General features: G+C 43.1%; 2 protein-coding genes across 3 annotated transcripts in view; one reads left to right on the forward strand and one right to left on the reverse strand.

Annotated features, from left to right (window-relative positions):
• The window catches only part of Sdad1 (SDA1 domain containing 1), a 162,229-nt gene that overhangs the window by 83,674 nt on the left and 64,343 nt on the right, over window positions 1–14,212 (forward strand). The window lies entirely within an intron of this gene.
• Uso1 (USO1 vesicle transport factor) overlaps window positions 5,370–14,212 on the reverse strand; it is a 64,803-nt gene continuing 55,960 nt past the window's right edge. For both annotated transcript variants that reach the window (XM_075943607.1, XM_075943606.1), the window contains 6 exons: window positions 14,019–14,182; window positions 12,825–12,911; window positions 9,932–10,030; window positions 8,258–8,365; window positions 6,830–7,045; window positions 5,370–6,332 (listed from right to left, as the gene is read on the reverse strand). In XM_075943607.1, coding sequence (XP_075799722.1) covers window positions 6,252–6,332; window positions 6,830–7,045; window positions 8,258–8,365; window positions 9,932–10,030; window positions 12,825–12,911; window positions 14,019–14,182 — 755 coding nt within the window. In that variant the 3' untranslated portion in view covers window positions 5,370–6,251. The remainder of the gene's footprint in view (window positions 6,333–6,829; window positions 7,046–8,257; window positions 8,366–9,931; window positions 10,031–12,824; window positions 12,912–14,018; window positions 14,183–14,212) is intronic.

The raw sequence follows: 14,212 nt of genomic DNA on the forward strand, positions 1-14,212 counted from the left end.
CTAGAGTTAGATGTTTTGAATTGCCATGTGGGTGCTGGGGATTGAACCTGGGTCCCCTGAAACAGCAGCCAGTGCTCTTTCACTCAGTCATTCTGCTCCTCACTACTTTATATACTCTATCCTTTTAGCTGTAAAATCCTTTCCTGGTTTCCTCTCTTTCTTTCTCTTTCTTTTTTTCATTTTTTTCTTTTCTTTTCTTTTTTTTTTTTTGCTTGCTTGCTTGCTTTATGCAGCCCTTTTGTGGCTCAAGAACATTCAGGTAGCAGGCGGATCTCTGTGAGTTCGAGACCAGCCTGGTCTACAGAGCTAGTTCCAGGACAGGCTCCAAAGCCACAGAGAAACCCTGTCTCGAAAAACCAAAAAAAAAAAAAAAAAAGAACATTCAGGTAAAAGACACAGAAGACCCATCCCTGTCCCTCCACAGCAACTACCTTGCCTCTCGGGAACAGCTGCATGAAATGCCAGACAGGCCCAAGAGCCTCGCTGCAAAGGGCAGCGGAGTGCCAGATGGCAAGCTTTCCCAAACCCACTGCATGCCAGAGTAATACATTTATCAAGTAGCAATGCTCTTAACCTCTGAGCCATCTCTCCAGCCCCCTCAAGTAAGTCTAGAAATAAAAGCCCAGAGCTGGAAAAGGCCAACAAAGCAAGGGTCTGCATGTGTTCTCAACCTCATGGGTGCCCCACCTGTATTTGTAGACAGCATCTATCACAGCGAAGGCCCCGTGTGGACTTAGGTTTGAAACTAAAACTTTTCACACGAGCCTATGATGGAAATGGGGGGGGAAAATTCCTGATTTGCTAGGAAGGAAGGGAAAACCCTTCTTAAGATAGACAACGTATCCATGAGAGGTGACAAGTCACATCGTTTTCATGTGGGAGCCATACAGAAATGTGACGTTCCTGATATATCAAGAGAAAGGATCACTTCTCATCAGAAGTGCCAGCACTAACCCATAAGAAACGGGTAGTTTGGATGCTCACCTTACTAGACCTGGAAGGAGGTGGGTGGTCCTTGGACTTCCTACAGGGCAGGGAACCCTGATTGCTCTTTGGGCTGATGAGGGAGGGGGACTTGATTGGGGGAGGAGGAGGGAAATGGGAGGCGGTGGCAGAGAGGAGGCAGAAATCTTTAATAAATAAAATAAAAATCTCAAAAAAAAGAAATGGGACATCTTGCTAAAATAATTTGCATTATAAAACACACGTTATAAATGACACAATGGAACTTTAAGCAGCATCTTCATCAGACACTTAGCTTCTAACTGGTTGGCGGAGTAGATTTCACTAAAAGCACATTTGATTAGATTAAAATAGTCGGCTCCTAGATTCTACCCCCAGTACCCCCTAATAGAAATTCTTTATCCATAGAAATAAAGTGGTCATTAAATGTTTCAGAAAGAGTTACATTTCACTTTCCAAAATTGCAGGGGGCAATCAACTCAGATATCAGGCTTCTGGTTTTCCTCTCCATTCCGATGCTGGGATTCGTTCTGGGGTATTATTCATTCAATGTTCTGAAGCTCAGCTAATCCCCAAAGCCTGAACTTCTCTGGCTCGGTTCTTGGCAGCTGTGTCTCCACATTCCCTAAAAGAGCTAATGCTGCCGTGTGGATTTAAATTCCACTATTTTTCTGGCCCCAGGAACCCCAAACTTCCACATCTATTTCCCTGATGAACACACTTATGTATGACAGTATGCACGTGGATCTCAGGGTCAGTAAGTCCACAGGAAACCTAACCCTTGAACCCTGGACCACTTGCTCCTCTCATCTTGAACTCTGCAATCCATATTGCCCTTTCTAGAAACTGTTGTTGATTTTTTCCCCTTCCTCCTCTATTCCCTGGATATTTACAGTTTGAGTCCTATTAGCCCCGCTCTCAGAATGCATCTCCATTCGTACCGCTGTAGACACCTTTACCCTACAATATAGTGTGGACCATGGCAATAACTTCTTACATGGTCTCTTGACTTCCTTCACGACTCTGCCCCCAGATTCTCAGCAGAGAAGAGATGGAATCTGTGGGCAGCAATATATCTAATCACTCTTGTGGCTTTCCATCCAACTCTGAATAATATGCAGTCTTCTTTCCAAAAGCTACCAAGCACTGACTGTATATTTATGAAAGCTTACTCTAAAATGTAAGTTAAACACGGGACTTTGTCTTTTCCTGCGCCACATCCTCGGTGCTTAGAGCTGAATAAACCAGCAGGTTTTGCTTTACTCGTGAAGATTAGTTCCGAGGAGCATTACAAGGCCTGTCTCAGTCAGTGTCACCACAACCATGGTAGCTCTTAATAAGGAAAGCATGTAGTTAGGGCTGGCTTACAGTTCAGAGGTTTAGTCCGTTTCCCTCATGGCAGGGAGCATGGCAGCACACAGGCAGTCGTGATAGCTGGAAGTTCTACATCCGGATCCAAAGGCACTGGCAAACCAAAGCCCATCTCAGTGACACACTTCCTCTAACAAGGTCACATCTCCACATACCTCTCAAGTAGTGCCGCTGCCTGACGACCAAGCATTCAAATATATGAGCGTATGGTCGACATTTCTATTCAAACTACCACAAGGCTCTAATCTAGTTGCAACAAAATGATGCATATCTGTTCTCTCAGCATAATTCCAGATAAACAACAACCCATTAACCTGTGAGCTGGGACTCTGGACAGCACTGAGAATAAAGGCAGTTTCAGCAATCAGACCGCCAACTTTCCAGAAAAGCGTCAACATCCCTCTGAAGGGTCAGTTGTTGTAAAGGGCTCGGTAGGGTCCCACTGTTGTGGAATAATCTTCTGTACGCCATGATGCTTCACTCTGACTGGTTTAATATAAGGCTGAAAGGAATAGCTAGGCAGGATTTCTGGGCAGAGAGGATGCTGGGAAAAGGGAGATGCCAGAAGACAGAGAGCAAGCAGGATGATAGCCTAGTGAGAGCCCCCCAATAGTCAGGACTTGGTGGGTAGAAAAGTTGGCCAGGTAGAGAAGGAGCTGTGGATCTTGATGGAGTTAGGTAAAAATGACTGAAACACACTGTACAGAATTCTCAAGGGTCAATTAAAAATGAGAAGGGGGGGGGGGACCTGCCGTTGGCCATGCCAGAGGAGCAGCAAGTTGAAGTTCCAGGTGTCAGCCAGCAGAAGGGAATCCTGTGATGAGCCAATCTTGTTTAGGCAAGGCCACGGGACTGCAGACCCCAGAATGTCTTTTGCTTCTGCTGTGCCTCTACATGTTTGCTGCAGCTCTGTTTCTCTGGTATGTTGCACGGTGTGAGTGGACATGAGGAGATCTCCACTGCCTGTATTATAGTGTGTTTATCTCTTGGAAACATCCTGTTCTACTGGGCATTTTTACCTGTGGATTGTCGAGAAGATGACCCCTCCCTAAGTTGTACTGTTTAATTTGATAACAATACTGATAGCTTATACAGAGTTTTGATGAATAAAAATAAATACAAGGGTATATTTCACAGCCAGAGCCCGCGAGTCTCACCTAAGGAATTGCATGGATAGATAATGACTAACAATTGAGTCCCAGTAGTCCAGCTAACTTAAACTCTTTTAACCTTAATGTCAGATGTGTTCACAGGTCTCAGAGCTCATCACAGCTGAAACAAAACTTTGTATATAACAAAGTTAGACTCAGATGTTTTTGTTAAATAACTTTGAGGTGAAAGCCCAGGAAGACAACCTAAAGTCTTAGAAAGGCACATAGTTGAATGCGGGACTCTTTAAGGTCAGGGAACAACAAAGCAGCCCAATTATTACTGGCTGACGTGCTCTCTTTGCTAGGTTTGGTTAACGACCAAGGTGACAATCAATTCCTTATACCCATTTCTGTCCTCAATCTCCTGATTAACAATCAATTCCTTATACCCATTTCTGTCCTCAATCTCCTGATAAAAAAACTATTAATGAATGGATATGCACCCTAAAGACTTAAAGTAGAGCTGAGTGATTCTTTTTCACATATAAAAGTTTAGGTTTATGATTTAAGATTCCTTCTAAGATTACCTTTTTAAGATACGTAATAAAATAATTGGTCCTTTCTTTGTAACTGCAAAATGCAGCCTGCCAATAAAGGACCCGACAAGAAGAACACCTTGCTTGCTCACACAGTTAATCTGTAATAAGCTGCTTGAGTATGAATGCATGTGGATTCTTTTTTTTTTTTGGTTTTGAGACAGGGTTTCTCTGTGGCTTTGGAGCCTGTCCTGGAACTAGCTCTGTAGACCAGGCTGGTCTCGAACTCACAGAGATCTGCCTGCCTCTGCCTCCTGAGTGCTGGGATTAAAGGCGTGCGCCACCACCGCCCAGCTTGCATGTGGATTCTTGGGATAGTTTGTTTTCACCTGTAATACATAAAATGTTTAATCATGTGAGGGAGATGAAAACCATGTTTTTACCTATAATCATTCATTTGAGAATCATTTTGACTCTTATACTGCCTGGAAAAAGAGAGAGAGAGAGACACAGAGAAAGAGAGACACACACACACACACAGAGAGAGAGAGAGACAGAGAGACAGAGAGAGAGAATAGAGAAAAAGGAGATCATTAAGAGAGTTTGTGAGTGCCTTTTCCCCTACCCCCTCAGGTAAAAAATTCTACATTTGTTGACTCCATGAATTCTTATCAAAGCCCTGTGTTGCTGGGAGACTGGCCCCCAGACAGTGGTAAAAACCTAAACCCTAACTTCACTCTAAATTGCTTCTTCCACTCTAGCAACTGCTTCCACTAGTCCCTTTCAATTTTACAGAACCCTGGTAAGACTGCTCCTGACAGAGAGAAGTGTGGCGGTGTGAATGAGAACGACCCCACAGACTCTACATTTGAATGCTCTGTCACCAGGGAGTGGCACTATCAGACGGGATTAGAAGGACTAGGGGGAGTGGATATGAGAGTGGCCCAGGGTTTCTCTCTTGGTCTGGATCAGGATGTAGCTCCATCTGCTGCTCTAGTGTCATGTGTGCTGCCATGCTCCCCGTCATGATGACAAAGAACTAAACCCCTCAAATTCTAAGCCAGTTCCCAATTAAATACTTTGTTTTGTAAGAGCTGCCTCGGTTATGGTGGCTCTTTACAGCAACAGGATGGTGACGAAGACGTCTCTTTAGCATTTCATTTACTTCTATTTATTTATTAGGTATACATTATTCTGTCTGTGTGTATGTCTGCAGGCCAGAAGAGGGCACCAGACCCCATTACAGATGGTTGTGAGCCACCATGTGGTTGCTGGGAATTGAACTCAGGACCTCTGGAAGAGCAGGCAATGCTCTTAACCATTGAGCCATCTCTCCAGCCCTTCATTTACTTCTTATGAGGAACTAAATACTTCATTTAAACCGAAACAAAGGGAACCATAACAGGGATTAAGTGAACATAATATCTATTTTTATTATGAAAACATTAGACTTTGACACATTGCTTCATTGCTTTTTAAAAATCTATTATCTGACTTACACCTATTCAGCAAAAATGCCAATAAATTATATAAATCATAGTTTGGGTATTTTTAAAACTAAGAACATGTTTTATGATAATCAAACAATGCTAAATCCCAGCTGTATGAACTGTTGACTATAATCTGTTTTCCATCTTGAGCTTAGACAGAAAGAAAAGCAGCCACTTTAATCCACTGTTGCAGTTTCTCAGAACAGCTCTCCACGCTCGGCAGTCTTTCCTTTCTTCCGAAGGCAGAACGTGGCCCTGTTTGATGGCAAACACTCCCTCTAAACTGCCCCATCCTGCTCTTCTGAAAGGCACACTGGGGGTGGGTGGGTGACAGCACACGCGGCCCCTGAGCCCAGGCTATACTGTCTTTAATTAGAGTCCTTTCTTTACAAGGAATAGTAAGGTGAGAACTCAAATGCTGATTTAGAAATAACTGGTTCCCATTCAGTACACATTAAATCAAATGTGTTAGGACTGAAGTCACAGGTTCTGAAAAGCAACCAGAGAACCAACTGTATCGCCACCACGCCTATGAGCCCCACCACACACCTTCAAGTGGTCTATTTTGGAGCCTGGTGCTCTCTGCAAATTATATTTTGGGAGAGTTCAGATGAACTCTCCACATGAGGTTAGAGTTTGGAAGCAATATTAAAAACCATAAACAATAATTTTATTAGTGAATTCTTTCTGCCTGGTTCTAAATCTTTTTTTTTTTTTTTTTGTGGAGGCGGCAAACCAAAGCACTGTCTTAAGACTTGTTCAAAGTAATGACATAATCTTTATCACTCCTAGGGTTTAAGCTAGATGTCCTGGTCCTTGTCACCATCATCCGTTTCATCGTCATCATCATCTTGGTCCCCAGATTCATCTTCTTCTTCAACCTAAGGGGAAAATATAGATTTGTTCATATACACACATAATACATACAAATAACTATGTGACTGTTTTAACACACATTAATTACTAATATTACTAGTCTGTCATAGTAGATCAGATTTCCTTGACTTCATAATGCTCAGGCTCCCTGTCATTTTTAACATGAATGGGTAATGCTGGTCAGTTAACTTTAACAATGGCCACACTTTCCCATCTATGAGTCTGAACCCACTGTGGTGAAATAATGATCACAGAACCCACCCCTGATGGTGGTCTTATCACCGAGAAGCAATGAAATCAACTATTTTCTAGGCTCAAGGTCTTCAAATACTGCAAAGAGAATTTGATTTTTCTCAGACCAACTCACTGAACAGGTAATAATACCGTGTTCTCAACCCCACATTTCTAAGGCTAACATAGGATACAACTTTCCCATGAAGCATTAAACTTAGAAACACACTTTACAAATCACAGAACCCTTGTGGAAATATTTCAGGCTTACTGGATGGCCGAGGATCTTGAGTTTACTCTTCAGTGACAGAATTTTCTGATCCTGATCAGCCAACAGTACCAAGAGATCATCTTGTTCTTTCTTAGAATCAGTCACTTCTATGTCTAACTTGTCTTTCTCCATTTGTAGGATGGCGATGGTGCTGTTAGATGAATCCAGTTGCATTTTAATGGCAGTTTTCTCCTCAGACAGGGCTTTAATTTCATTCTAGAAGAAAAGTGACAAGTAGTGACCTACAGTCAGTACTCATTTCCAAAGCTCACGATAGTTTCTGTCAATGACAAATCATTGTGGGTGATGGTTTAGGTGGCAGATACAGGTCACTAGTGGTGGGTCTTGAAGGTGACTATCTGTTTCTGGTCTGCCTGGAGCTGTCATTCTCTGATCTGCTAATGTTTGGCGACCTCACGTTCCGGTCACCACGCTGTGAGGAGCCTCTGCACTCCCAGCTGTTATGGACTGCGATATGTGAACCACGACCCAAGATGAACCTCAGCCCCTCGGAGTTCTTCTCTCAGGATGTTTGCTCACAGGAAGGTGAGGGTAACTAGCATGTGACAACTGATCAACCTGAAGCTTGGTGTGGGAACTGAAGGTACACAAGTCTTAAAACATACATCCAGGGAATCTGCCAGCCTACTCAGCAAAGAAAGCCACAATGAACAAAGTAGAATGTCCAAACCTTAGCCATCCTCGCCCAAACCCTGAGATAACATTGTATAGAAGCTGGCTGGCACCACAATTAGAACTCAAAACTCAAAGGAAAGAAAAGTCCCATTTCATTCTGAGAATTAAATGGAAAGAATATTTTCAAATCACAACATAAATAACTTAAACATAATCCAAAGAGTCTATTTCATCTTTCTCTTTCAAGATTTATGAATGTCCTGATTCTTTTCTTCATGTTACCTATTCTGACATGTCTGCCAGCATTTCTCAGCCCTACAGAAGTCTGTGAGTCATTCTGTTTTCTGAGATAGTCTCATCATGCATGCCTGGTTGGCCCGGAACTCACAGTCCTCTGCCTCAGTACTAGGTAGGATTAAGGCTGTGCGCCAACATGTCTGGCTATATGTTGCGGTATTAGTATTACCCAAATTTGCTGCCTTCATTTTGGTGTGACTAAACACTGATGTTGGTAAGAAAACCTGCTGGGTGGTGGCAGCACACACCTTTTAACCCCAGCACTTGGGAGGCAGAGGCAGGTGAATATCTGCATTCAAGGGCAGTCTTGTCACTGAGAGAGTTCCAGGACAGTCAGGGCTACACAGACAAACCATAGCTTGGAAAACAAGACAAAACCCTAGTTTCCAGTTTTCTTTCTAAGGCTAAGAGGCTCAGACATGAAATGAAATAGCCAGGTTTTCCAGAATTTATTTCATATTATGTATGGTAAGTAGCAGGTTTACCAAGACCAACCTTTAATTCTTTTGTCTCCTGCAGCAAGGCAGACAGCCTTCCTTCCACATCAGTAGTTTTAGCAGTGGCCACGTTCTCACTCTCTCCCTCAACAGGGGCTGACTTTGCCTGAAAACACAAGTTTGAAAAAAAAAAAGTCTCTTTAAACTACAAAAGATACAAATTCTGTGTGTATATCTTCTTGCTGTTTTGAAGTTTTATTTCAAATGACAGAAAACAAAACTCCTTGTGTTTTTATACGAAAGCAATGAAGTGGTCTGTGACAGACAAGCTGTCCCACCGTGGATGGCACTAGACTGCATCAGAGAACAAGGAAGGCAAGTGTCAAGGTCAGTCCAGCAAAGCACTAGCATCAGGGTCAGCCCTGAATCTTTACCTCGTAACATCCCTGGCTAAGTCCACAACTGTCGCCCCAGGTGTTAAACCCACCCAAATGCCATTAGCTGGTGAGATACAAGCATTTTAAATGTTATATGAACCAAGACATTTTAGTGCCTACCTTTTCTCCATAAATACCAGAGAGTGGGTGTTGATTAAACACATGCCTAGAAATGGGAAAGTGGCTTTGGGACAGGGTAATGAATGGGGTTTTGGATGCACATCAGACAAAGCCTAAGCCATTTCGAAGAACTGTTGATAGAAATACGAACAGTAAAGGCAATTCTGAAAAGGATTTATTGTTTTTAGCTTTGTGGACATACATTAGAGATTGTTGGTAGAAGTATAAAAGCTAAATGTGCTTCTGGTGATGTCACAGAGAGAAATGGAAAGTAAGTTATTGAGAATTAGAGGAAAGATAAAAATAATCCCTGTTATGAGCAGCAAAGAACTTGGCAGGATTGTGACCTAGTATTCTGGGAGAATGGAGATCAACTGACCGTTCAGTCTGTTGGTCCACACACCTGTGTTGGAATGTGTCTTGAGCACTGCCCAGCTGGGATCTAGCTCAGCCATCATTATGCCGGGCACACGTGAGTAACTGAAACCTTACATAGCTGACGTCCTAAACAAAGGACCACTGTGCAGTCAGTCTCTGCAGCTTACAGAAGAATGGAATGTAAGAGAAGAGAGAAATTACAAATGATCATGTAAAAATGAAGACTTGGAATTTTCAGACTACCCAGATTGAGAAAGTATGTTCTGGAGAAAAGATGGAGGCGGGGTTGGGTCCTTTAAATAAGTGATTATACACGTGGGTGCAATCAACCCACTCGGCAGACACTGGAGATACTTGTGGGGGTACCCCACAGACATGAGGCACTTGTGGGGGCTTTGTTGGGTGGTGGTTTGACTCTGGTAAAGTGCGTGGGATTCTGATAATTTTATAGCAATAAGGAAGCTATCAGCTTGGATGAAAAGTGATGGAAATGGTTGCTACACCAGTAAAATAAACCATTCAGTAACTTAATGAATCCGTACAGCAATAAAAAGAAAACAAAAAGAGAAAGAGAGGAAGAGAGAAAGGGAGGGGAGGGAAGGAGGAAGAGAGAGAGAGAGAAAAGAAAGAAAGAAAGAAAGAAAGAAAGAAAGAAAGAAAGAAAGAAAGAAAGAAAGAAAGAGGCTACCCTGAAGTCTCTGTCACGGGAACTCTGGCTACTGGGTCATAAAGGCTGTGGCAGAGAGAGCAAATGCCTTCATCTTCCTGCCTTCCGAAGAGAGACAAAGATGACTCACCAAGGCTTCTGCTCTCTGTAGCAGCTCACGATTTTCTGCCTGGAGTCTGGTCATCTCCAGAGACTGTGAGTTTAACTGGGACTTCAGAGCTGTCAGTTCCTGAGAATGAGAAGAGCAGAGTTGTGACAAAACAGAACACACCCATTTACAGGGAAAATCCTTCCTTGACCCTCTCCTCAAAAAATGATGACATCCAAGTTTTATGTTAGGTTAAAGATGGAAAATGAAACACATTTGTTTATCTCTGTTGCCTTTTGAGACCCTGTATGTTCTCCCCATGCCACCCCCTCAAAGAAAATCATAAAGGGAGGAACAAGGGAAAAAGGGAAATCAGACAGGCAGGTAGGCATAAGAACAGAAAATGAGCCTGGAGAATTTCAGAAGGAAATACACTGGGAAACTAGAAAGCTAGGCTGACCACAGAGAAAGCAAAGTTGGCCCCTGATTTACAAGGAATCTGTCGTCTCCTGGTGCCCTTAGATGTCCTAAGAAGAACAGTGAAAGTGGGGCTTAAACACTGAGGGCTGGTTCACAGTCTATTTGTGAGAGAGCCATCAGATCCCTGCCAGTGCTCATGGGTCCCACTACTCCTGGCGGAAGCCTACAGACCTAGCATTCGCAACTGCAGAGCTGGACAGCTCTAGGGTCGGGGCCACCAAACATGACAGCAGCAGTGCTACCATGAAAATGAGGCAAGATATTAGAGTTTATGTTGTTTAACTTTCTAATGTTTATTGCCCTCCTCCACCCAAGTACAATGCTAGAGAAGCAATTAAAATGGTAGCTCCCATACAGTGGTGCTCCGTGCTCCTCAGGCCACGGGGCAGAGTCTGGAGATGTGTCTGCTGCTGAGCTACAGCACGTGACTAATGATCATCTTCTGTTCTGCCTCCTATGCCTATCATGCACACACACACCTCTTCTGTAATTGCTCTCCACTTTATTTTCTGACAGTCTCTCACTGAACCTGGAGCATGCTGTCATGCTGTTTTGTGTTTTGGCTAGACTGGCCATCCCCCTAGCTAGGATTCCCGTCCTACAGGCACGTGACACGGGCTGGGGGTTCAAACTCAAGTGCTCATGCTTGTGCAGCAAACACTTTACCTACTGACTCACCTCCCCTGCTCCTATGCAGCATTTTGTAAAATATAATAATTAAAACCCTATGTTGCTAAGCCGGGCAGTGGTGGCACACACCTTTAATCCCAGCACTTGGGAGGCAGAGGTAGGTGGATCTCTGAGTTCAAAGCCAGTCTGGTCCACAAGAGCTCGTTCCAGAACAGGCTCAAGGGCTACATCAAAACCCTGTCTCGAACCCCCCAAAAAACAAAACAAACAAAAAACAAAACAAAAATCCCTATGTTGCTATAAAACCCTATACAGCTATCATTTAAAAAATTGTATATTTGGGGCTGGAGAGATGGCTCAGCGGTTAAGAGCACTGCCTGCTCTTCCAAAGGTCCTGAGTTCAATTCCCAGCAACCACATGGTGGCTCACAACCATCTGTAATGAGGCCTGCAGGCATACAAACAGACAGAATACTGTATAAATAATAAATAGATAAATATAAAAAATATTTTAAAAAAATTGTATATTTGCTGGGCATGATGGTACACACCTTTAATTCCAGCACTTGGGAGGAAAGGGCAGGAGGATCTCTGTGAGCTTGAGGCCAGCCTGGTCTACAGAGTGAGCTATAGGACAGTCATGGCTACATAGAGAGACCCTGCCTTAAAACAACAACTAAACCCAAAAGCCACTGCACACACATACTTAGGCATGCAGGCACGCATACACTTACAAAAGAAAACTGGGGAAAGTAAAAAAACTAAAAGGCAATTAAAAAAAATATTCTATCAAAGTTTCACTGGGAAGCATAACTAAACTTTTTATTTCCAAAGTAAAGTGACATAGTAATAACTTAATTTGTTCTAATTTAATATTTTAGTATTGGCAAGCTCAGTAAAACCAAAATAGTACATTTACCTCGCCTACACAAGCAATATTGTGAACAACTGCTGGAGACCTAAAGACTAGAAATGACAACTGATTTGGAGAAGGTCTGAGTAATTGGAGAGGTGGCTCAGTAGCTGAGAGCACTTGCTGTTCTTGCAGAGCATCTGAGATTGGCTCCCAGCACCCACATGGCAGCTCCAGTTCCAGGGGATTGGATGCCCTCTTTGGGCCTCTGTGAACACTGCATGTATGTGGTGCACATACGTTCACGCTCATGCATTTATGCAGGCAAAACATTGGTACACATAACGTAAGCACTGAGAAGTGTGAGATGCTGGTGACATAAGGCACCTCAGGTCACCCCTCTCAGGCAGCTCTATCTGCGAGCGAGGCCAGCTGACCAGTGGAAGAGACAGTAGGCAGCATGGCAGCACAGCCTTAGTTCTGGTCATTTCTCTTTCCAAATAAGCATGCATTCCTTTATAACACAGAAAGAAAGAAAGGAAAGAAAGAAAGAGAGAAAGAAAGAAAGAAAGAAAGAAAGAAAGAAAGAAAGAAAAGAGGGAGCAAAGAAGGAAACTCAGATGAGAAGCTGGGTTAGCCAGATGACTCAGTAGCTGACTTCCTGAAACCAAGCCTAGGATCCTCGTGGTAGAGGGAGAGAACCAACTCCTTCAAGCTGTCCTGACTTCCAGATGTGCAAGCGCACACATTTATAGCACAAAATAAATAAATGTAAGAAATTTAAAACCAACCAATAAAAGACGAAACAACATTACTGTCAAGGTAAACACACCTTCTGGATTTTCAAAGCTGTCTTAATTACCAAATTTTATTACTCCTGGCAATGGAGTTCTAGAACAATACAACTGCAGGGTGTTACTCTACTGGAACTGAAACAAAACAAAACAGAACGGGCTCAAGCTAGAAAATTACCTGTTTTAATTCTACGACTTGCTCGGAATCTCTGGATGAAGCTGCTGCTGACGCCTGTTCATTCCCAGCAGACACTTGTGAAGATTTCTACAATTAGCAGAGGAACAAACTGTGAAATAAGTTAGATCTGAAGAGAAAGGAAAGCCAAAGCAGACAAACACACAGCCAAGTCTTACAGAAGCTCACCAAAAGATTTCACATGAAGATTTTAATTCTTTTATGTAAAATTCTATTTCAACACAGCGCTTGCTGATTGTCTGTCTATAGCTTCCCTCAGCTTCAGAAGTTAGACTTAGACCAAGTGAGTCATTACATCTAAACAAGTACCCGAAGTAGTAAGGGGTAAAAGCATAAAAACAGATATTTCCTGAACTACTTCCTCATTAGAAAAAGCTATCTCGTTTTAAGTGTGAGAAGTCCGTGAGATGGCTCAACATGCAGAGGTATTGTCATCGAGCCTGACAATAAGACTTTGACTCCTGAGACCTACACAGTCAAAGGAGAGAATCAAAGCCTGAAAACTGTCCTTTGACCTCCACCCCGAGGCTTGAGTGCCCTTGCCTGAACACACACACACACACACACACACACACACACACACACACACTCTCTCTCTCTCTCTCTCTCTCTCTCTAAACCACATCATCATTTTTAAAGAAATAATCCCCACCACTTAAGAAAGAAAAAAAAGCAAGCCTTTAATCCTAGCAGAAGAAGCGGGTTCCAGGAAAGGCAGGGCTACAGAGACGCTGTCTCCAAAGTAAATGAGCTTGTGCAGTGGCCCTCATTTTAATCTCAGCACCCAGGAGGGAGAGGCAGGAAGACCTCTGTGAACTCAAGGCAAACATGGCCTACACAGTGAGTTTAGAAGCATCAAGCCAGGCTTGGAGACACACATCTGTGATTCCAGCCCTTGGAAGGTGAAGGCAGGAGGATCAGGAATTCAAGATCACCTGGGATGGCTGAGACTGTAAAAATAAGAACAGGGCTCGGAATGGTGGTATGTAATTTTCATTCTAGCTCTCAGGATATCTGTGAGTTCGAGGCCGGCCTGGCCTATATAATGAGTTCCAGACCAGACAGAGAGCTCCACAGTGAGCTCTGTCTCAAAACAAAACAAACACATAAATCCAAAAGCAAACAAGACGATGAGATCTTGATCTTATTTACACCTCTTTTTCAACATCTACTCACCAAATTTTCTATCAAAGAGTCCTTTTCGGCTAGCTGGCTTTGTAAGAGTCCTTGCTGACTTTTTAGCTCTTCCACCTCTTCCCTCAGCCGACTGATTTCTTCTGGCTGTATGCCATTCACCTGAGCCCCATCACCGTGGGAACCTTGATGGTGATTGTCTTTTCCTGTTAAACAGGCACAACATTGGGAAAGCT

The sequence above is a fragment of the Microtus pennsylvanicus genome, chromosome 12, assembly GCF_037038515.1.
Source record: "Microtus pennsylvanicus isolate mMicPen1 chromosome 12, mMicPen1.hap1, whole genome shotgun sequence".
Taxonomy (NCBI): Eukaryota; Metazoa; Chordata; class Mammalia; order Rodentia; family Cricetidae; genus Microtus; species Microtus pennsylvanicus.